This window comes from Lytechinus pictus, chromosome 14, assembly GCF_037042905.1.
Source record: "Lytechinus pictus isolate F3 Inbred chromosome 14, Lp3.0, whole genome shotgun sequence".
Classification (NCBI taxonomy): domain Eukaryota; kingdom Metazoa; phylum Echinodermata; class Echinoidea; order Temnopleuroida; family Toxopneustidae; genus Lytechinus; species Lytechinus pictus.
In genome coordinates this window covers 4,942,549-4,965,290 of record NC_087258.1, presented here as the reverse complement: position 1 = coordinate 4,965,290, position 22,742 = coordinate 4,942,549, and the positions used below count along the sequence as shown (strand labels likewise).

Sequence of the window (22,742 nt, the reverse complement as noted above, 5' to 3'; positions counted from 1 at the left end):
AGTTTTCTGGAACATTTCAAGGTAATTCATTCATTTTTCTTAGAATTATGTAAAATCATGTATTTGCTCAATTTTCAATTTTTGGGAAAAAATGACAAAAAATGCAGTTTTCTACTTAAAATCTCAGCCAAATGACCTACTTATCCCCTATAAATAGTACCAAATTGTAGAAAATTTATTTGTCTTTCATATGACACTAATTTTGTGGCAATGGAATATTTATGTCAAAATCTATGTACGAAAATTCAAATGTTCTGAAAATTTGGCGGCCATTTTGAAAAAAGCGCCCTCACGGGTTAATTTTCAGGATACAGCCTGGTTACCTCATATATTCATATTCAGCGTAAAAAACTGGTCTAGAAGCACTATATGAAAATTTCTCCTTTTTCTTGTGGCACCTTGCTCAATTATAACCCGGACTATTACAGCCTCAGAACATGCTTTCTGCATGTGACAAGCTTTTCAATTCTGGGTCTGCCTGTTGTGCATGTACAAGGAGTATTTACAGTGCGTATCAAAAAAGTTTACACTTAGAAAATATCCTGTAAAATTATACATTTGTAATATTCTGAAGATTTTTCCACATTTTAACATTGGTACAGATCCGTTTAAGCAAATGACGATATAACTGTCGAAAAATATTTCCACTTGAGTGAGCACCACTTACTTTTGAAAAGTTAGTGAAAAATGATTTGCGCAGAACCTTGAAATAGTTATGCGAATAGAAGTAGACCTTAATCATGAAAAACACGTGGAATTTAGCTAGTAAAATTGATTTGAAGATATCTTTTACCTTTTTAAACTTGTTTCCTTGCCCAAAACACTTCGAAGAATGCATTGCGCCCCACCCCACTCCCCCACACACCGAGGCCATCGTGATGACAAATTCCTTTACACTGAGCTGTGATTTACATGAAATGGCTCAGGCTTGATTTTATTTTGTTAGTCATTGTCAAGCTTGGGAAAAGTGCAGAGAAACAAGTATTACATGAAAAATGAAATGTAAACCCACTTTAAATGATAAAAACTTAGTGCAAATATGCTGGATATGTCTGATATAAACTTTTGTTCAGATTCAGTTATGTCCTCAGATCCAGCTGGCACAAAAAGGGTAAAGGTTGTGCTTACTACGTGTTGAAATTTCAATTTGGGTGGCAAAATTGTTACAAAATGCTTGAATGTATCCATTTTATTTCAATTAACTAAAATTGCAAGGGAAATGTATGAGAAATGTTTCGCAGGGTAAGTTTGATTTCGCCCTTCCCCCTTGACACAGCGTGAAAACGAGCATTTCTGCGCAAACAGATTTCTGCGAGCTTTACAAAAATGGGCAGTGCCCACTCAAGTGTAACATTCTGTCATAACTTTTACTTTAATTGGATATAGATGAGACCCAAACCCAAGAATATATGTGAAAAAATTACCCATATGTTGTATATTTTTTAATTCCCAGGGCTTTTTCAAAGTGTAAACTTTTTTTTGATACGCACTGTATATATCTATCTATCTGTCTGTCTATCTATCTACAGGGGCCGCGGAACCGGGGGGGGCTTCAGCCCCCCCCCCCACTTTTTTCCAAAACCGTGTACAAAAACATAAAAATGACCATATGATTGTGATTTTTAGCATGGTCAGCCCCCCCCCCCCCACTTTTGGCTCAGCCCCCCCCCCCACTTTGAAAACCGTTCCGCGGCCCCTGATCTATCTATCTATCTATCTATCTATCTATCTATCTATCTATCTATCTATCTATCTATCTATCTATCTATCTATCTATCTATCTATCTATCTATCTATCTATCTATACATCTGTCTGTCTGCCTGTCTGTCTGTATGTCTATCTATCTATCTATCTATCTATTTATCTATCTATCTATCTATCTACCTACCTACCTACCTATATATCTATCTATCTATCTATCTATCTATCTATCTATCTATCTATCTATCTATCTATCTATCTATCTATCTATCTATCTATCTATCTATCTATCTGTCTGTCTGTCTGTCTGCATATCTATCTATCTATCTATTCTGTCTGTCTGTCTATCTATCTAACTATTTACTTCCTTCACCCTCTCCTTATCATCCCCCCTCTCTCCCATTTTCTCTCTTCCACCCTCTCTCTATCCCCCTCTCTCTCTCTCTCTCTTCCAGTCTCTACCTTCTAAGAGGAGACGATACTACTTTGTTATGCTGTTTTCATGCTCATATTGCGTATAAATGGGGGTGCTGTGACAATAATGCTCTGCAGCCCCAGTAGACTAATCCACGACCCCAAAAAGAGGAGAAACTGAAAGTGGAAAAGAGGGATTTTTTATACTGTCAAAAACTCTAACAATTTTCTGCTCGCTCGCTTCGATTTCCCACATTTTATCAATTTCGTACCATGTCCCCCTCCCCTCCTCAAATATATTTTGTTCATTACGCCACAGCACTTTTCACTATTCATTAAGATAACTGAACTGTAAAAACACGATTTTCAAAATCCCAGTTGGATGAATTACATTTCCCACATTCCATTATTCTTGACAATACAATACATTCATTGGTTCAGTTGATTGTCAATCAGTTCAAATGATTTTTGTTTCCAGGTGAAATATTACACTGAAAGGATGAATTGCAGCCCTAACCGATATCATGATGATCCAAGGCCTCGGCAATTATTTTCAAATTGCCGAGCTTCTAAATGTTATTTCTTGATTAATTTATCAACTTAGTGAATTAAAAATCACCTAAACACATCAAGTGTTCTAATATCAAAGAATCTAAGGTAAATACAGTATAAAATGAATATATGGTTTGTTGACACCTAAATGTTCTAACTTTAGCCCCTTACACAATTGGTGGTGCGACTTCTTAAAATCGTTGCTATTGTGTGCAATAATTATATTGTGACAAAATGATCGCAAACGATTGTGAAAGCCCCTTTACGAACACTGTCTGTTCCATTTTCTAAATTGTTCAAACAAGTTCACGTTAAAAAGTTACTGATCGACTGTTTGCTTTTATTTTTTGCGTTAAAATAATATAATTCATGTATAGAATATGGTTACATCCAAAATGTAAATCATAATCATATCATGGTTGTAGTAGGTCCGTGATTATATGTATGGAATGCAAAACAACGATGTGTAGCATAAAATTTTCTTTGAAAGAAATATGCAATTAATAGGGAGTTTTCGTTCCATGGCGAACGCATGATTCATGAACATAGATAATGCATTGCCAAATCCCCTTCATGACAATGAACATCCAAGAAGTCTTTGTCGAAAGTTGGTAAATGAAAAAAAAAAACCGCTTCGTCCTGGACTCTGGACAAACGACATATTTGTAATTACTCGTCAGCTCCGAAACTTTAAACGAAACTGCTGTTCCGATTTACCAATTTTCGACAAAGACCATCCAGCTGTTCATTGTCATTTGACGGGCATTTTCAATAACTGTGTTATCGAATTTGTCGTGCGTCTTTGAAGCGAAAACTCTCTTTTGAATAGTCAGATCGTAAGGGGCTAAACTTGAAAATGATGGGGTTTTTTCAGGCACTGCACTGTGCAACATTTTGAATGATAATGAAGTGCGGGAAAGTACTTACAAATCTTACAAGGCAAATTTGAATTGTATATAGGCCTATATTTTTGAAGATATTTTCCCGTCTACATTTCAAAATACTTTCGTTTTTTTTTATTTTTTTGGGGGGTGTGTTTTTTTTCTTGTCATTATACATTTTTGGGGAATAAAACTGCACACCTGGAAACAAATCCTGGATCCGCGGCTATATGAAAAAAAAAATCCACGTGAATTTAATCAGATTAACAAAATAGGGCCCGCTGAGAAATCAGTTTCTGGAAATAAAGTGGCAACCCTGGGTAAATATACCGTTATTTAGGTTATTATCATTATTGTTAATAATGTTATTATCATCATTGTCATTATTATTATTATCATTATTACTATCATTATCATTATTATTATTATTATTATTATTATTATTATTATCATTATTACTATCATTATTATTATCATCAAATTTATTTCAGAAATTAATACCAATTATATTGAAAATGTATTCATACTGGGGTCCGCATATTCCTTTTGAAGCAAGCAGCGCTGACATGTCTGAAGTAATGATGCAAAAAGACCCCTCCCCCAGAAAAATACCCCCCCCCAAAAAAAAAAAAAAAAAAAAAAAAAAAAATAAGATAGAATAAAAATAAATAAATAAATAAAATAAATAGATAAATAAAATAAAAAATAAAATAAAATTTGCAATATTCATTGGATCAAGTACAAAGGGATGCTGGGATTCTTTTTTAAATGTCATTTTATCAAAATTTGCAGAGTTGAAGAGAAAGTATAAATCCCTCATGCCCTATGAACCAAAGAGATAGAAAAATTAAAATGGGGACCTCATTTTCAACAAAATTCATCGATAATCACCTACGTTGCATGTGAAAATAAATGCGCAAAAAAACTAGAAATCTATATACGTGCGATGGAAAAATCACTCCCATGTATTCAACATCCATGTCATAATTTTCTAAAGTAGGTCAAGATGTTTATTTTCTCCTGATAAACCTCATATTCTATGGGTGAGAAAATCTGAGCAGTAAAATCATCGACCTACAACTATGATCGAGAGTATACTAGGTCCATATAATGCATCTGTTTCAAACCAAGCGGTTATCGACTGTGACGTAAATTCAGGCGGCCGGGGAATCCCCGCCTCGCGAGCCTCCTCAATTGTAGCCTTTTGACAAGGCATCACGACTTACTTACTTTTTCTTACTTATACAAAATCCGCGTGTTTTCATGTATCTTTATGCTGTTAAAAAGATGTTTGGACACGTACCATCCAGACGATTAAGAATGGACTAAAAACGTACATACCCAGGTCTTCAAGAATTGAGTATTATAAAATTATACTTTATTGTCTATAGTCTTATTTACAATGTAATCATAAAAGTCACCATTTGGAATATGATAAGACTTAACTTGTGTATTTATATGCCATGTAATGTTAATCATTAAGTTGTTATATCTTCTCAATGATAAAATTGTACTATCATTAGTTTGAATGTTTATGTGTATAATAGCACTTCGTGTAGTATAATATGTTATATCATGGACCTACTAGCTAGTAGGTCCATGATTATATAAACACGAAAATTTATTATCTTTCTTATAATTCTTATTATTATCATTATTATCATCATAATTATCATTATTGTTATTATTATCATTATCATCATCATAATCATCATCATTATCATTATTATTATTATTATTGTTGTTGTTATTATTATTATTATCATCATCATCATCATCATTAATACTATACTACTATTACTATTATAATTTTAGTCTCTCTCTCAGTTTCCTTCTCCCATGCAACGTCAACTATATAAGAAAATTTATTTGCACAACTATATACGCCACTGATGTTTAATTGAAAAAGTGTTCACAATCATTGGTATTTATAGTCATATGACAAAAGTAGACAAATGACAATAAAACATTATTATTTACAAAGTGATCACTGACGTACTCTTCCAGTCACGTCTATTTTTCATCATAATTTAAATAACACGGGATTCCATGGCTGGGAAGCTTATATGCAACATCTTCATTCGAAAGTGTTAGGTCCTCATTCGAGAAAAAATGATACGCATTCAAAAAAGTTGATAATGAGCTCACTGTGAGCATGGTGAATTGGCCTATCTACTTATTTATTAGACACGGGCCTTGTCTCAAGGCTATACTACCTCGATCACAGTGACTGAGGCTCTCATCATTGCGACACCGATTACCGTGGGGGAATCCCCGAATAGTTGTTAGCTTGTGCTTTATAGATTCCGAGAGGAGGTTCTCGATCCTCGACTATATTTCCTTTTTGGTTTACAAACGGGCCGAGATTCTCATCTAGATCTATATCATAATCATTATTATGATGCATTTTATCTTATGTTCACTTCAAGTATCATGATGCGCTAGCCGTTGATCTAATACAGGGAAGTAACACAAAACGACTGAAAATTCATTAGTGATACATTTCTGATAACAAGATGGATCCTCATCAGATAGAAATGAATAACTTTCAACCAGGAATGGCCCCTTGCTATAGGGCAAAGCACGGTTATGTGGCATCCGTTATCGTGTTAATTTCTAGTGTGATGGCATTTTTGTTTTCTTTAACTTCTTCGGCATTTGCTGGAATTATGGTCATACCATGGGTAAGTATGACCTAGTCTGCTGGGCAAACCCTTCACTCGAGTTGAGGGTCTGAATGTGCAGCCCCCCCCCCCCCTCAGTGTTGTTTAGGGTACGCCTATGCTCGTTCCCTCCCTTTGTAAGCACCCCTATCTCATGTTTGCCAAAATTTCTGAACCCCCTTTCGCATGATTTTCCTTCCTTGAAGACCCCCCTAAATCCGGAACACTGCTCAATGTACCCCTATCTCAAGTGAGCTCTCATTCCAACCCCCTACCTCAGATCAGGACAGACACCCCCCCCCTTCATCTCAATAGCAAAACCATGAAAACAATGATTTTTCATAGTCTGATGCAAAGGTTTTTATTGTTTGTCCTCCAATATGGCTACTTTTGGGAACCATTAGGAGTTAGAAAAGATTTTTGTTTATTTTCAGGAATCCAAAGAGAGAGAAAGAAAAAAAAACACCCCCTTTTTTTACAATTCGCGGGCCGGACTTGTCCCGCGAAAATGTACCCCTTTACCGGACATTGGGAACACGCATGCGGTCCCTCCGACCCCGGAGTGGGGGGGGGGGGCGGGATGTGCAGCCTACTCATGCCTTGTGAACTGAAGGCTCTGAATAGCAAGTTTTGTATGTGCTAGTCTTTGCGTGGAGGCACACTTGTTGATCAAAGTTCCAATCAGGGTCAGTGCCTGCGGATTAAGTTTGACCCTGAGTTTGATGTCCGGATCAATAAACACCCTAGCCGCTTGTCGAGGCCCTGGCGGCTGCTTCCCGAGCGAAGCGAGGGATACTGCGCTCGCCAGGCCTAATTCGCTTGGCTAAGAAATCCCTCGCTTCGCTCGGGAAGCAGCCGCCAGGGCCTCGACAAGAGGCTATAAACACCCATGCATTCTTAGCGCCGTGGAGAGATAGATCTGAACAATGCCCAGTCAGATAAACCATGACCCGTGTCTACTGTATAGGAATATGAAAATGATATCATTAGCATTTTTCATTTGAAAAGTAAAGAATTTCCAATATTTTTCAAAATTTGCCTTTGAAAGACTTGTAGGTTCTTTCATTATGGAAATATGAAGAGCTCCATTGCAAAAGGGGTTAGATCAATTTTTTCATCAATTTTTTTATGTCTCAATCATTGAGACACAATTTAAAGACTTTTAGTAGCTCTATAAGAAATTCCAATAAAAAGTGAACAAAATTGGCAAAGAAAAAAAATCACTTTTTTTTTTCAAAAGGGGCCAGATGCATTTCAGTTTGTTTGCGCAAGGGGGTAGATCCACAAAGGAAAAAAGAAAAAGAATATTTTTAAAAATGTGAAGACAGGCAGATTTATCTTATACCCAATTTTATATCCATAGGGTATCATGACAATTCAGTTTCACAATATGGGAGAATTAAAAAAAATGATTTTCTTGGAACAATCTAAAGTTGATCTAACCCCCTTTTCAAACAAACTCTTCTGAAGCTCATTTGCAAAAGGGGTTAAATACATTTTTTTCATAAATTTTGCTTTTTGTTTAGTCTCGATGTATAGATTTTTTGGTTGCTATGACGATACCATAGAAAAGTTGAAATTCCCATTAAAACGTGAATAAAAAGGGCAAAGAAAATCACTTTTTTATTCAAAAGGGGTTAGATCTATTTCATTTTGTTGCAAAAAGAGCTAGATCCACAATTTTATGTTCACATGGTAGGGTAGTTTATCATGACAATTCAGTTTTGCATAAGAATATTGCAACATGGGAGAATCAAAAACATGATTTTCTCGGAATGGTCTAAAGTGGATCTAACCCCTTTTGCAAACAAACTCTAGCTCAATCAGTAGGCCTTATTTTGAATTGTCAAATCGTCCGCCAGTCAGCACTCCATCTTAACATGTGTCGATTATCTAATTTCTTGAATAAATGTCATTGGAGCACATTTTCGAGCGTTGGCCATCGAATTATTTTTCCTTCACCAGATTAATTACTTCGTCGAACACGATTTGTGATCAGTATATAGCGTACGCAGGGAGGTGATTACATGCAGTGGTTCAACCCCCCCCCCCTAAAATTTGTTCGAAATCCTTTTTTTTTTGGGGGGGGGTGCTTTTCAACTTTTAATTCAGCTTGACCCCCCCCCCCCCCCCTTCAAAAATCTTGCGTACGCTACTGTTTGTGAGTGTCTAGACTCTTGCATACTCAAATTAAATATATATCATAATCATTATTTTCATACATTTAGATACCTATTTTGATAACCTGCTTGATCGGCAAGAAAGCCCGCAATAGGAGATTATGCTGGGTAAGTATTTCATAATTTTACTGTCTGGTTTGACTACATAACCTTTTAAATTTTTACAATACTTAAAATTCAAACTATGGCAGCATCACTCAATTCCTTCAATTGCCCTTTTTTGCCTGTTTTGTTTCGTTTCTGTTGCCATGTGTTCAATCATTGACCTATTATTATCATGGACCTATTATGTGCTCTGAATAACATTCTCTTCATATTCATCCTACCGTGTTCCGTCGTCAATGAGACCATGAGTTGATAGAAGCAATACGTGATTAGACATTGATATTGCACTAACTGTATGCGCAGAAGATTATGATTTCAAAATCCTGCCGTGGAAAATCGATGTGCAGTTCTGGTTTGCCTTTGCTTTGGCAATCTCCGGGGGTAATCTTAGTTCCATGTGTTTTATTCGAGAAAATGTATGCATATTTTAAGATAGAGGCAATATTGTGATATTATTTATAATCCCTTTTTCCAATTTTCCTCTTATTAAGAGGAAAATTTGAATATTCCAGAGATACATGGCTCACATTGTGTAGTGTTTATTTAATGTTATTGAGGTCATTATGTGCGTGCAGAAGTGTGCGGATCAAACATGTTAAATAACATTATTTCATGTCACAGAGTCGTCTGCCTCTTAATTTTGCTGCTTCAAATCTAAAGCATGTTGATTGAAAAGCATTTTCTAACACAGGGCATCAGTCAGCAAATAAAAACCAAGAGAGATGTGCCTTTGTAAAATCAGATGCGCCTTGGTAGTCGCTATATGTCAAAACACTTGTATGCTCTCATTCATGTCATTATAAGATACATGTATACATGTACATCACTAGGCGGCGGATCTCGTTCGATCAAAGAAATAATAGCGTTGAATGTCTAATAGGTCCCTGGTTCAATCAATATTCTATACATTCCCGGATGAATTTTGTCACTTTTGTGACTTTACATAGTTACATATCCTACATATTACCAATATTAATTTTTCTAATAATTTTTTCCAAAGTTAGAGTAAAACATTTATTGTGTACTTATTTATTTTAATCTATCTTTTTGTGTGTATATATTTACAAATTAATCAACAATGAATCAATGTAAAAGCATTTGTAATTCAGCCTTTGGCTGCAAGGAACTTTTTAAGTATAAATGAAGACCGTTACATTCTTATTATACTTTCAAAATAACAAATAAAATACAAAGTATGGAACAAAATATATAACATAAGAAAATGGGTTGTAATTTATATATATAACAGGTTGCCGGTGTTGCCACTAGAAGCTTAGCTTGCGTGTGGGTCAACCCATGGACCTACTACGGTCAACCCCAGAAAACGATTACAAATTATATTTAATCATACCATGGATCTACTACACACGCAATAGTAACTTTGCCATCTAATTGGAACTACAATGGAAACGATGCCCGATTGCAATACAAATTTCATTGAAAAATATCATCGGATAGCAAAATTAAACTTTGACGCAATTCCGGGACGAATGAAACGCAGTATCAATTATTTTAGATATATCTGGGCAGTCTTACAAAAAGTCGCAATTGATCCAATCAACCGCAAATTTTAAGAAAATATATCAATGTCATAATTTTTTTTCCTCAAGATATTTGCACAATTTCCTTTGTAAACAATGAGAAACAAACTGAAGTTTAAAGAAACTGTGAACTTAAGAGTTGTTGGTGGATCAATCGCAAATCTTTGAAAGACAGGGCCCAGAAATGCTTTTAGAATTTTGTATTTAAACTCAAATGTTTCTGCGGCAAACCTCCAATCGCATTTGGATCACGTTACATTAATGTTTACGTCTGATAACGCGATAAAAAAACAAAACTGAAATAGTCAACGTTATTAAATTACGATTACGCGTTACTAATTGGAGGGAAATTCTAGTATTTCGTTTAATTATAATTCTTTCTGCAAACTCATCCATCTGATCTCTCTCAAAAAACAAACTTATGCATAGTTTTTAAAAGTATAGATGATCAACATAAATCTAACCCACAGTCTTGTGATTCAGAAAAGAATTAGCCGCCCTTTCACACGGTAAAAAAAATCCAAATTTGAATGATGATTCCAGTGAAAAATAAGGCTATAAAAATGACGGATTTTTAGCACGTATGGAACCAAACTAGAATCACGAACGCTAATCACTATCACGAATTCAAATTCTACTCTGGAGGTGAATTAATTACGGGACGAATTTTACGTGTGAAGGGCTTGAACTCCAAACATCTGTTGGGGGGCGGAGCTTACGTGTCCTATCAAGCACTTCCATCATTTACTCATCGTATCGATGCAGTGCTTTGATTGACAAGTCACAAAGGACACATACCGCCTCAGTTCGCTCGGGAATTCGAATTCAAATCGCAGTTTTCGAGTGAGCGTGTGAAAGGTCCTATGATTCTAAAGACGAATTGCAATCATCAATACAATGATGATTCAAGATTCACGTGTGAAAAGGCCCATAATAACATATTTTTTTCAATATGAATACGATTTTTATATCCTTTTTTTAAAACATTTTACTCGTGGATAATTCCCTTGCAGGTACGTTCCTACATGGTCATGGCTATTATCAGTACTTTCTGTGCACTTGCGCAGATGGGATGGACGGTAACTTTTATCACAGTTTGTTTCACTGACGCCACATATACGGTAAAAATTACTTTATCACAATAACCATTATCATATCCCGGTCCCGGGGGGGGGGGCCACTTCCATTGACGAGTGGATACCATGCGCGACCATGGGGTCTCGAAAAGCACCCTAAACACGTATTTTCCATATTCTGAAAATGCACCCCTTAACAAGTATTAGCGTCTGACACCCTACCCTTAACAAGTATTGGAAACAAAAATATACTCTATTCCCTGAAACGAACCCCTGAACAAGTACAGCGATATAACGGTTATGTCACGGGTCCGTCGGTCGTCGGTCTTACCATTACCCACCATTTGGTTTAGTACGGCCCCACCTTCCGCATCTCGCGCAAATTGGACTCTAAGTTACACGTAGTGTTGGGGCAAAAAGGATATCTTTTATAAAATATTTTAATTTTGTTTCATTATCCCCGCGAATTTGACCCTAAACAAGTAGCTTTCCTAGCGAAATAGATACCCTTTTTTCATTATTTTTGTGTTTTTGACACCCTTATTACGTTACGTACGTAACGTGCCCTATCTTGAAAATGACATCCCTTTTACGTGTTTTTTTGGTCGCGCATGGTATCCACTCGTCAATGTAAGTGGCTCCCCCGGGATCCCGGTCAGAAACAGGGTTATCCCTACGATACGAGTTATATTTTATATTACATTCAATGTTATGTTAAGATATTGTAATTATAATCATTTTTTTATCAACAATTTATATTTTGTTTTATGTATGGTCAATCGTGAATAAATCCAAACCAATGATCCTGCTACAGTATTCTGCTCCAATTCCTCGGAGTATACATAATTAGTATTACGGCCAGGATAGATCGGACAGAGTGTTGGGTAATGTTGTGAACATAAGCATTATCGTGATTACGTTTAGCTTTGATATGCCGAATACACATTCATGGCCTTTAGCAAGGGCGGCTTGGAAAAAGTTTAAGGGGGGGCACACAATGTAAAAAATCTCTGAATTAGTAGTTAAAACTCAATGTATATAAGTAGAATGTATTATTTGTAATTATTTCTCGATTATTTGCAGTAGATTTAACTTGTCTTTTAACTTTACTTGATTTATTTGGGTTATACATTTACGAAAATTCACGTGTAGCTTTACTTTGATTAAGTAAATATAACTCCAATTCGTTATAAAATATAAAATCATGTTGAATGTACTCACATTTTTCAATAAATGCCTTATTTAAATAATACCTGAATATTCATTAAGAGCAAGTAAATGTAAAGTTTTAGATACCTGTCATATCTATTTGTGTTTGAAATTGTTTTGGATTAGGGTTTGCACAGAACAAGTTCGAGAGGGAGCATTTTTGGGTAAAAAATGGCACTTGGAAACACGTAAAACGGGTCCTTCTCAAGTGAAAGGGGCACAGAACGTTCGAGAGGGCCATGCTTGGTTTAAAAAAAATGGCACTGATACGAGAAATGGCATTTGGAAACACATAAAACAGAACCTTCTCAGGCATGTCAGGTGAAAGGGGCACAAAACACGTTCGAGAGAAGGCATTTTTGTTGGTATAAATTAGCACTTATACGAGTAATTAAGGGCACTTGATAATTAACACCTAAAACGGGTCCTCCTCGGGTGAAAGGGACACAATACATTTGGTGAGGGGGCATTTTCTTGCCCATAAAAGGGCACTTTTCAGTCCTTCAAAAAGTGAGGAGGGATTGTGCCCCCCCCCCATCATGGCCCCTAGGGCCTTACACAAATTTTTCTTCGGGGGTCCTAAAATGTTCAAATTTACATTTTGAGCGAGGGAGCGAGCTATACGTGACCAAGCTGTATACTTACTGTATACTTACAGCGCTTGTATACTTACAGTGCCACCAAGGATCCCAGTGAACCTATAATTTTTTTAAATTACCATTACTCGTAGGTCTTGAACTTTTCTAGGATATTTAAACACAACATATCCACTTCGCCTCCCCCCGTTATTTTGAACTCACACTCAGGGGCCGCGGAAGCGGGGGGGGGGGCTTCAGCCCCCCACTTTTTTCCAAAACCGTGTACAAAAACGTAAAAATGACCATAGGATTGTGATTTTTTGCATGGTCAGCCCCCCCCCCCCACTTGTGGCTCAGCCCCCCCCCCCCCCACTTTGAAAACCGTTCCGCGGCCCCTGACACTTACATGTACATATTTCATGTAGGACTTAATGCAGGTCTCAAAATACTTCCGGTAATAAAAGAATATCATGATTAAGACAGTGGTATGATCTTCTTCTTTCTTTTTTTTCAAATGCCCTTGTCCATAAAAAAGATTTTGTCTTACAATATTTGTTCTCACTTTCTACCATATGCAGGATGCAAACAGGGTTTGCTCTATCATATCCTTATTATGCAGTACTGTGACGTTTGTAGCGAGTATAAAAGCTTCGTGTATTGCTTGCGATGGAACATGCCTGTGTTGTAGAGTCCCGATGCCTCCTTCCCCAGGTAAATAACTCGTTCACCTGAGCTGTTGGACTGTATTGAACAATCCGTTGACAACGCACGTATACGCTAATAGAGAGTTTTCGCACTTAATACGAGCCCGGTCTCTCCAATATTCATGAGAAAATCCCGGGGGCCACTTCCATTGACGAGTGTGTACCATGCGCGACCATGTGATCTTAAAAAGCACCCTTAAACACGTATTTTCCATATGCTAAAAATGCACCCCTTAAGAAGTATTGGCGTGTGAAACCCTACCCTTAACAAGTATTTGAAACAAAATGATACTATTGGCAAGTATTTCCTGAACTGAACCCCTCAAAAAGTACAGCGATATTTCACGGACGTCGGTTTTACCTTTACCTAGCTACATCTTTGGGTTTAGTACAGCCCCACTCGCGCAAATTGTACTTGAAACACGTAGTGTTGACTCTTTGATGGGCAAAAAATACATCCTTTATGCATTTTAGTCTTGATTTTTATACCCTCGCAAATTTGACCCTAAACACGCAGCTTTCCTATCGAACATAGATACCCCTTTTTCATTATTTTAGGGTTTTTGACACCCTTATTACGTTACGTACGTAACGTGCAATATCTTGAAAAAGACATAATTTTTACGTGTTTTGGGGGTCGCGCATGGTATCCACTCGTCAATGTAAGTGCCCCTGCAAGTTGAGAGCTGCACTGCAAAAACTCCGGTGTTGATTTAACACCAGCCCGGAATCAGTATATATGTCCACACCAGAGAAGTGTTAAACAACACCAGTTTCGTTTTGGTCTAACACCAGATACAACACCAATTAGTATTAAAAGAACATCGGTTTGATTCCAAACTGGTGTTGTTTCAATACTTCTCTGGTGTGGACATATAGATTCCGGGCTGGTGTTAAATCAACACCGGAGTTTTTGCAGTGTGAGGGCCTAGGGCTTGAGAGGCTTTTGTCGAAAGTTGGTGGACCGGGACAGCGGAATCTCTTGACTCTGGACAACGACATTATTTGCAATTGTTCGTCCGGTGCAAATCTTCGGATGAGCTGCTGTCCCGGTCCACAAACTTTCGACAAAAGCCTCTCAACTCTCCATTGTGATTTTAATAGACCAGTTCGTAGTTACTTCATGGAAGCCTTTGGTCAAATAATCTTTCATTAATTTTCTTCCAGTGTGAAAGGCAGATTTCAAAGCAAATATTATGTAAGCATGCCTTACATAGCAGGATAAAGAAATTCAATAGACCAGGTGACTATAACACACCAATTAACAATCTACGAAGGTGTTTGTTGCAGTTCTACATTGAACGCATATTATAGCATGTCGTACAATGTATGGTAAACTGTGAAATACCTGGCGTCCGTGGACGCATTGTTGTTGTTTTTTGTGAAGTTAATGAAAAACACAATTCAAAAAAATATATGAATAATCAAGACATCAAAGTTATTGCTTATCTCATTAAATATCAAACCATCATGTCACTTTAGTACAAATGACCTTCCTCTGATCGACCATTCACAGAATCTTCTGATCATGCGCAGATTGGAACTACGAACTGGCTTATTGCATTTAATTTTCCAAGATCGATAAATCGGCGCATTGTCGAGATTGTCTCCGTATAGTAAATGCGAACACTCGCATCCAAAATTCACTCCTCAATTGCAGTGTGAGGCAACATGAAGGAACTCTCACTTTCGAGGTGAGCTGTATGTAGCTATATCTTTCCGAAGCGAAGCTGAGGGAAAACGGGTACATTCAGCACACCGATGATTAGATAATTTGTCTTGTCACTGTCTGTAAATCATGGGGTGATTGTTTGCTTTACTATTTCTAAAACCATTTACTTCTTGATAAAAATAAAAATATTGATTCAGAATGAAGGTTTCCTTTAAACATGTTAAAAGAAAAGCACTCTCTAGAGTCGATTATTTTATAATCTACTAGCGAGTATTTAGTGAGCGCAAACCTTGCTCGGCCAAGGCAATCGTAACAAAAATTAAGCACTTAATTGAATTGCAGAAGTAAAGTATCAATAATAAGAATATCAGCATTAACCTTTACCATAATCATAAATGTTATGGGAAGATAACAACAATTAGAGTTGGCAATAAAATGTTTACTAATTCAAATTAAATGCTTATTTGTCATTTGCTTGGAACAATAGTATGGATTTACATATTAACATGTTAATGATGCCGCTAATACTGTGCAAATTGACTTCCTATCATGAATTTTCAAAGCTGTGTTTAATTATAGTTGTTGCTTTATTTATAGCTGCCTTGTTCGGATCTGTATAACTACTTAATACCCCTCTCTTTCTTGCTATTCATTTCAGACAGTCATAACGCGTACCGTGTATTTGAAAACGAGCAAGGTGAGTATATCCAATATACCGGAGATGAAGTATATAGCCCCCTTTCCTCTTTCCGTTGTTCTTTCAAATCCCTGGTTGAATACTTCCATTTTATTGAAAAAAAATGTATCACGCTGATATCTGTACAATTTTTAGTCTCCAACAAACCGGCGAGTATAGACACGGCGACATAATTATGGCACGTCATGGATAATGGTATCTGATGGAGCTCAAGTTCTACCTTGAGTGAATAAAAGATTATTATTGTTATCATCGTTATTATTATTTCCTAGAAAGCTAGTGAACACTTTTTGCGAGAGTGATCACGAATTTCCTTGTTGACCATAGTAGATTGCGAGACAAAATAATGAATACCCTCTAGCGATTATTTCATTCCGCAATAATGAACCTATTTAGTGTTATTATTGTTGTTGTTGTTATCAATATTATTAATATTCACCCCGATGAAAAAAACACCTCATGAATATATCGAATTATAGGCCTAATTTAGTCGGGTATTAGTTCTTTTATGTCATTTAAGTCATTTACTGTTGAAAGAAATTCACTGAGGAGGATTAGGTTTCCTTGAAATGTTTAACTCAGGCTTATATAATGTAGTTTATAGAACAACATAATTAAAGTATAACATTTTGCCGGTTATTAGTTTCATCAGAGCCACAGGTTAACATTTCACCCGACGTGGATGGATATTATACTGATTACCAGATCGAAAAGGCGGAATCTAGGGTGGGGCAATTTGACCCGGAAGAAGTAAGTATGAAACTATATAGATCCGGTCTCGTCGCGATCAATCGGGTTGGGGTTGCTATATAAGGTGTGAAGATTCTCATGTTGGAGGAAAGTTTATGGATCTAATTCATAAAACATGGACATACTTAAAGGGATGGTCCGGGCTGAAAATATTTATATCTTAATACATAGAGTAGAATTCACTGAGCAAAATGCCGAAAATTTCATCAAAATCGGATAACAAAATAATAATAAAGTTATTGAAGTTTAAAATTTAGCAATATTTTGTGAAAACAGTCGTCATGAATATTCATTAGGTGGGCTGATGATGTCACATCCCCACTTTCTGTTTTCTTATATTATTACATAAAATCATAATTTTTCATTATTTAATACTTGTGTGAATAATATGTCTCCCTTATAATGAAATAAGTTGCAGCAATAAATATCTAATGCACTAAATCAGTTTTTAATCCAATTTTTCTAGTTCTTGGAGGAAAAAAAATTGAATAAACCTAATTTCATATAATTAAATACAAAAGAACAGTCAAGTGGAGATGTAACATCATCAGCTCACCTAATGAATATTCATGACGACTGTTTTCACAAAATATTGCTAAAATTTAAAATTCAATAACTTTGTCATTTGTTATCCGATTTTGATGAAATTTTCGGCATTTTGCTCAGTGAATTCTGCTCTATTTAATAAGCTATGAATACTTTCAGCCCGGACCATCCCTTTAAGGACAATCAAGTAATATCGAACATCTTGTGCAAGTTTCAGGTCACATGACCAAGGTCAAAGGTCATTGAGGGTCAACGAGCTATAGCCATGTTATTTGTTGAAATGCCATCGTAACGTAAAGGTTATCATCATCATCATCATCGTTGTACGGAAGAAGTAGGTAGTCCTGTAGTGCTTCCGATCATTCCTTCGAGGTTTCTTAAACTGGTCTACAAAACAACTAAACGTGTGTGTCTTTAAAACAACTAAACGTGTGTGGAGGGCGGATATTCATGGGAGAATTTGGTGCATGGAGGACCAGTGTTTGTCCAGTCTAGTTTTGAAAATGTTTATGGATCTAGTTTATGAAACGTGGACATAAAAAATGTAGTCAAGTATCACTGATCGTTTTGCACGAGTCAAGGTCAAAATTAATGGTCAAGGTAATCATGGTAATAGGTCATTTAGGGCCAATGTATTATCATAATTATGAATGGTGCTTTTTGCGAATATGTATTCAATAGTTTTCGAAGTCAGCACGGCTGCTTTATGGAATCGCATAATGCAGGCGATATTACCAAGGCGTTCACTATAGTTATGTATTTCAGATGGGTTGCATTTTTTTTCTTCCTATGTTTTGAAATCAGCTTGCTGGTCGTAGCCTTTAATTTTTCAATTATATCATTATGCCCTCTTTAGAATTACGTGATGCATACATCTGTCTACAAGGGACTCGTACTCATAATAAACAATTATCATTTCCGTGAGGCAAACGATCGCCCTGGATCCGAAATGGACTTGAAAAATGTCCAACATGTCTTCAAGCAAATTGGATATGAACCAGTCATCAAGACAAACCTTTCTTCCGGGGTAAGTCAATTTGGTACAGCCTCCAACATAGCCAAAATCAACCCTGGTTATCCCAAAGTTATACCATGGACCTATGAAGAGATGGACTATCAACGCGAGCATTTCTATGGTCCAATGATAGTCACCGTCGCTTGGTTATGCACATCTTAATGAGAACATACAGGTGTTGCAACAATAGCAATTACCATGACTACCAAGGCGTATCTGATTACCAATAGACGGAACAATTACCCGGTCTTGATTTTTGTTGGCTGATACCCTGTTTTAGCATGAGCCTTTCAGTCAACATGCTTCATATTTGGAGCGGCAAACTTGAGAAGCAGACGATCTTTATGATATAAAATATGATATCATTCGATCCGCTAACTACCGCTCACACATAAGGACCTCAATAACATTGAGAGATAGACGATCTATATATGTTATGTACCACGTATATCTGGAATATTATGGAGAAACTTGGGAAAATTAAATTTCAAATGGTAAACAATCAATCACAATATTGCCTCTATATTAAAATATGCAGACATTTCTCCCAAATAAAACATATGGAACTAAGATTACCAAAGGTAAAAAAGAACTGCACATCGATTTGCCATGATTTAAGTGATTTGTTGTCTATTGCGCATATAATTTGTGAAATATAAATGTCCAGTCACGAACTGCTTCCGTCCCTTCTCACGGTGACGATCATTGAACCAAAGAAGACTAGTATGAAGAGAATGTTATTCAGAGGACAATTACAGTCACCTGTTAGTGAATTCATTAAGTAAACGATGAATGTCCATCTCTTCATAGGTCCATGGTTATACACACTGCTTTCAGAGTTTGCCACCTTTGTACCGCGGGACATCTCCCCATAGTGGGAGTTTCCGATATGCGGGAGATCCCTCGAAAAACTCACAATAGGAAAACTCGAGAGAAAACAATCCCAGTCTTCCGTTTTCTTCCACCGGGTTTTTGGAAGGATAGGCGACATTCCACTGAACATACAGAGCGACATTCCGATGGGGCACAGCTGTTTTTGTCAAGTGCAAAGACAATGAACTGCTTCGCCACGCACGGCAGTCAGCCACGACTCGTCCCTCAGGGGACTTGTAGACGCTCCATACGTCGTAAAAAAAAGACAGACAGTTTTCACAATCACGACGCAGCCGCTCTTTACAACGCTCCAATTCCTTTGAAAATACAAGTCAAATTATTTGTCGAAAGTTGGTAGAACAGGACGCAGGAGAACAGCGTCGTCTCATGACTTGACATATTAATTTTGTCCCGTCTGTTGTCCCGGTCCTTCAATGGAATCGGTGCGTTGTAGAGAGCGACCGAGTTGTGATTGCGAAAACTCTTTATAGTAGCATCCATTTCGCAGATGCTTATGGCGCGCCATTTGCCCAGTAATTCCGATAAACACTTGGCGCGCCATAGACGTTTTCAGCAATGTTGAGAATCTACCCCGAATGCCCGTCATATCACAATGGACATGCAGATTAGAGGTCATTGTAGAAAGTTGGTGGAAAGGAAAAGCACTTTGTCTTAAGATTCGTACCGGCCAAGAAAATGCAAATATGTTGTTTGTCCAGGGGGCCGTTGCAGAAAGAGTTGCAATCAATTGCAACTCTAAAAATCATGCGCAACTTGATTTTCAACCAATCAACAGCGTGCATTTGGGACTTGCGATTGATTTTTTGACTTCCTTTTAAACGCAACTCTTTCTGCAACGGGCCCCTGATCGAGTCCAGGACGACACTGCTGTTTGACCAATTTTCTACAAGGCTGCTGTGTTATGAAAGACCTTTGACAAAGTATTCTCTACGTTATAGAAAGCATCTGCGAGGTGATTGCTAAAAATGCCTAGTGAATCCCAGGAAAGCATGGTACAAACATGCATTCTGCAATATTCATCTTTTCAGAGTTACTTCAAGGTTTTAATCTTTAGTGATCAAATGACATTTCCTTTCTTTCGGTGGGATAGGTAAATTTCAAAGCAAGGTGTACCTATCATTCACTCTGTCAACCCTCGCTTACCAGGGGATGCAATCCTGAAATTCTTTCTGCAACGTCAGAAACAAAAGTAATTTTACTTAATCCAATATACATGTGACTCCACTTTTTGAAGGTGCAAAACCCGGGGGCGGAAATAAAGTCCCCCTCACATCTCGGCCGTTGATCGCGACGAAAATAGGCACGAACTTCATCTGCGACTTGATTTTCAAGATAATATATACACAACAAAAAAAGTAAGTCCCCCCTTGAACAAACATCAATAATTTCCGAACCAATGCGAGTTTTTGATATATTTTTACATGAGCATGTAGGTAATTTTATAAGCTACCCTCTGAGTAAATGTTATGGACGTATTTTACGTCATGCTTCAGTGAGCACCGTCAAAAGGCAAAAATGTCACTTTTCAAAAGTCACAAGCCAAAAATCACGACTTTGATTCCATTTTATTGGAACTAATTCCACATTCTCATCATGAAAAATAGTCAGAAGGCTTGTAAAATGTACTTTCTAAAAGACGATACAATTTTTTTGGCTAAATTTCACGGTTGAATAAACACAAGTCCAAATTTGCTATAATTTGATTTTTTACACATTTTCATCAATAAAAATTATAAAATATGATGACAGTTATTTTTGGGAAGAGTATCTTCAACAATATTCATCGTTTCACGGTTCAATGAACATTTATTGGAAACAAAAAATACGATTTTCAAATATCATAGGCAAGTATTGTTTCATTTTGGTAACTGAAACTGATCTTTTATCAACATTTTCGTTATGTTCATGACCAATTAACATGCTTCAATGATTCAAAGGCGTTTAATTTAACATTCACGCTTGAATGAACATGTGGAATGTGATTAGCTCTTTTTTACGTTATTGGAAAAAATGTAACTTGTAACTGTGGATATCTGTCACAAACCTCCTTGCATGGTTCATTTGATTTGATTTTTATGAAAATTCCGATGTTTAATGCATCAGTGAGCACACAATATTCGAAAATTATGCAAATGAGAAGAAAGTTCAAGGCCTTGGCCCCACTCTGTGCCGTATCGAATTGTTATTTTGGTGTGCGCGCCCTTTGGATAGTGTTACTCTGAAGCCATGTGCGAAGTTTCATGAAATAACTGTTGGCAGAAGTAACAAAAACCGTCCATGAAACAAACCCCTTATTTCATATTTGTTAAAATTTTGACTTCCTCTCTCATAGACTTGTGTACATTATGGGTGCACATGTTTAAGAATAAGTAACACCTTATTCAATATGGTGGAACTTTTTTTCAATGCTGTCTTTAGCAATGTCATTTGGCAGTAATGTTTATCAACCTATGGGCAGAATTCTGTGCAAAAATGAAATCGATTTGTTTATTTACGGTTGAGTGAGCACACATCAAAGTGAGAACATGGGCATTTTCAATGTCACAGACTCATTTTAAAGGGTAATAAGGTGAATATTGGGGGCAAATTTGGTTTGAAATGTGACTTTAATTGCTGTTGTTTTTATCATCCATCATTTCTTTCACCACACACTTACCGAACTTAACATTTTCATGGTTGAGCGAGCACATTCGAAAACTTAGGAATGAATACTCTTTATACTGCATAAATGTATTCTTTTCCTAACAATTTCTCATGATCAGTTTAGATTATGGACAAATCAGTGGTGGATCCAGAATTTAAGAATGGGGGAGGGGCCTATAATCGGGGGAGCCACCAACATTTTCAAATTTTAATATGACCTAACAAGTTGTCTAGGATACTACAAAAAAAAAACCTATGATGATACGTCACAATACAGGGGCCGCGGAACGGTTTTCAAAGTGTGGGGGAGGGGCTGAGCCAAAAGTGTGGGGGGGGCTGACCATGCAAAAAATCACAATCGTATGGTCATTTTTACATTTTTGTACATGATTTTGGAAAAAGGGGCCCCCCACCCCCGCTTCCGCGGCCCCTGCGAAATTGTGCTCACTCAACCATGAACATACGATATCAAAATTGTGTGTGGAGTGGCTAAATGATGGATAGCAAAACAGCATAACACCATAAAATTCACCTAAAAACAACTTTTGCCCAACTTTGTATTTGCACAATCTGAAAAACGACTCTTGTGACTTTCAAAAATGGTCATTTTTAATTCAATCTTTAATTACTCATGCATGACTCAACCGATCAATCTCATTTTTCCCCAGGAGTTGCTTAATGAGTGTAGAAAACCACCTACGAAATATCATATCTCAAAATAACTCCGTTCAAAAGTTACAGCAATTTGATTTAGGGGGGACTTACTTTTTTTGTTGTGTATAGTTGCACCAAAATTGAAATACATTTTGAATTTACTAATCATGATGACTAATGCATGGAATCCTTCAAAACTACCAAATTTTCGTCTGGACACCCTTTTTTTTTTAATGTATTTTATTTATTAAAAAAAAATCATATTT

At 36.7% G+C, this 22,742-nt stretch overlaps 1 protein-coding gene across 1 annotated transcript in view; it reads left to right on the top strand.

Moving 5' to 3' along the window:
- Nucleotides 1-5,827: 5,827 nt before the first annotated feature.
- Nucleotides 5,828-22,742, top strand: part of LOC129276743 (caspase-6-like) — a 28,700-nt gene continuing 11,785 nt past the window's right edge. The window contains exons 1-7 of the mRNA XM_064109659.1: nucleotides 5,828-6,233; nucleotides 8,441-8,500; nucleotides 11,052-11,159; nucleotides 13,480-13,612; nucleotides 15,936-15,974; nucleotides 16,618-16,724; nucleotides 18,127-18,297. Coding sequence (XP_063965729.1) covers nucleotides 6,066-6,233; nucleotides 8,441-8,500; nucleotides 11,052-11,159; nucleotides 13,480-13,612; nucleotides 15,936-15,974; nucleotides 16,618-16,724; nucleotides 18,127-18,297 — 786 coding nt within the window. The 5' untranslated portion in view covers nucleotides 5,828-6,065. The remainder of the gene's footprint in view (nucleotides 6,234-8,440; nucleotides 8,501-11,051; nucleotides 11,160-13,479; nucleotides 13,613-15,935; nucleotides 15,975-16,617; nucleotides 16,725-18,126; nucleotides 18,298-22,742) is intronic.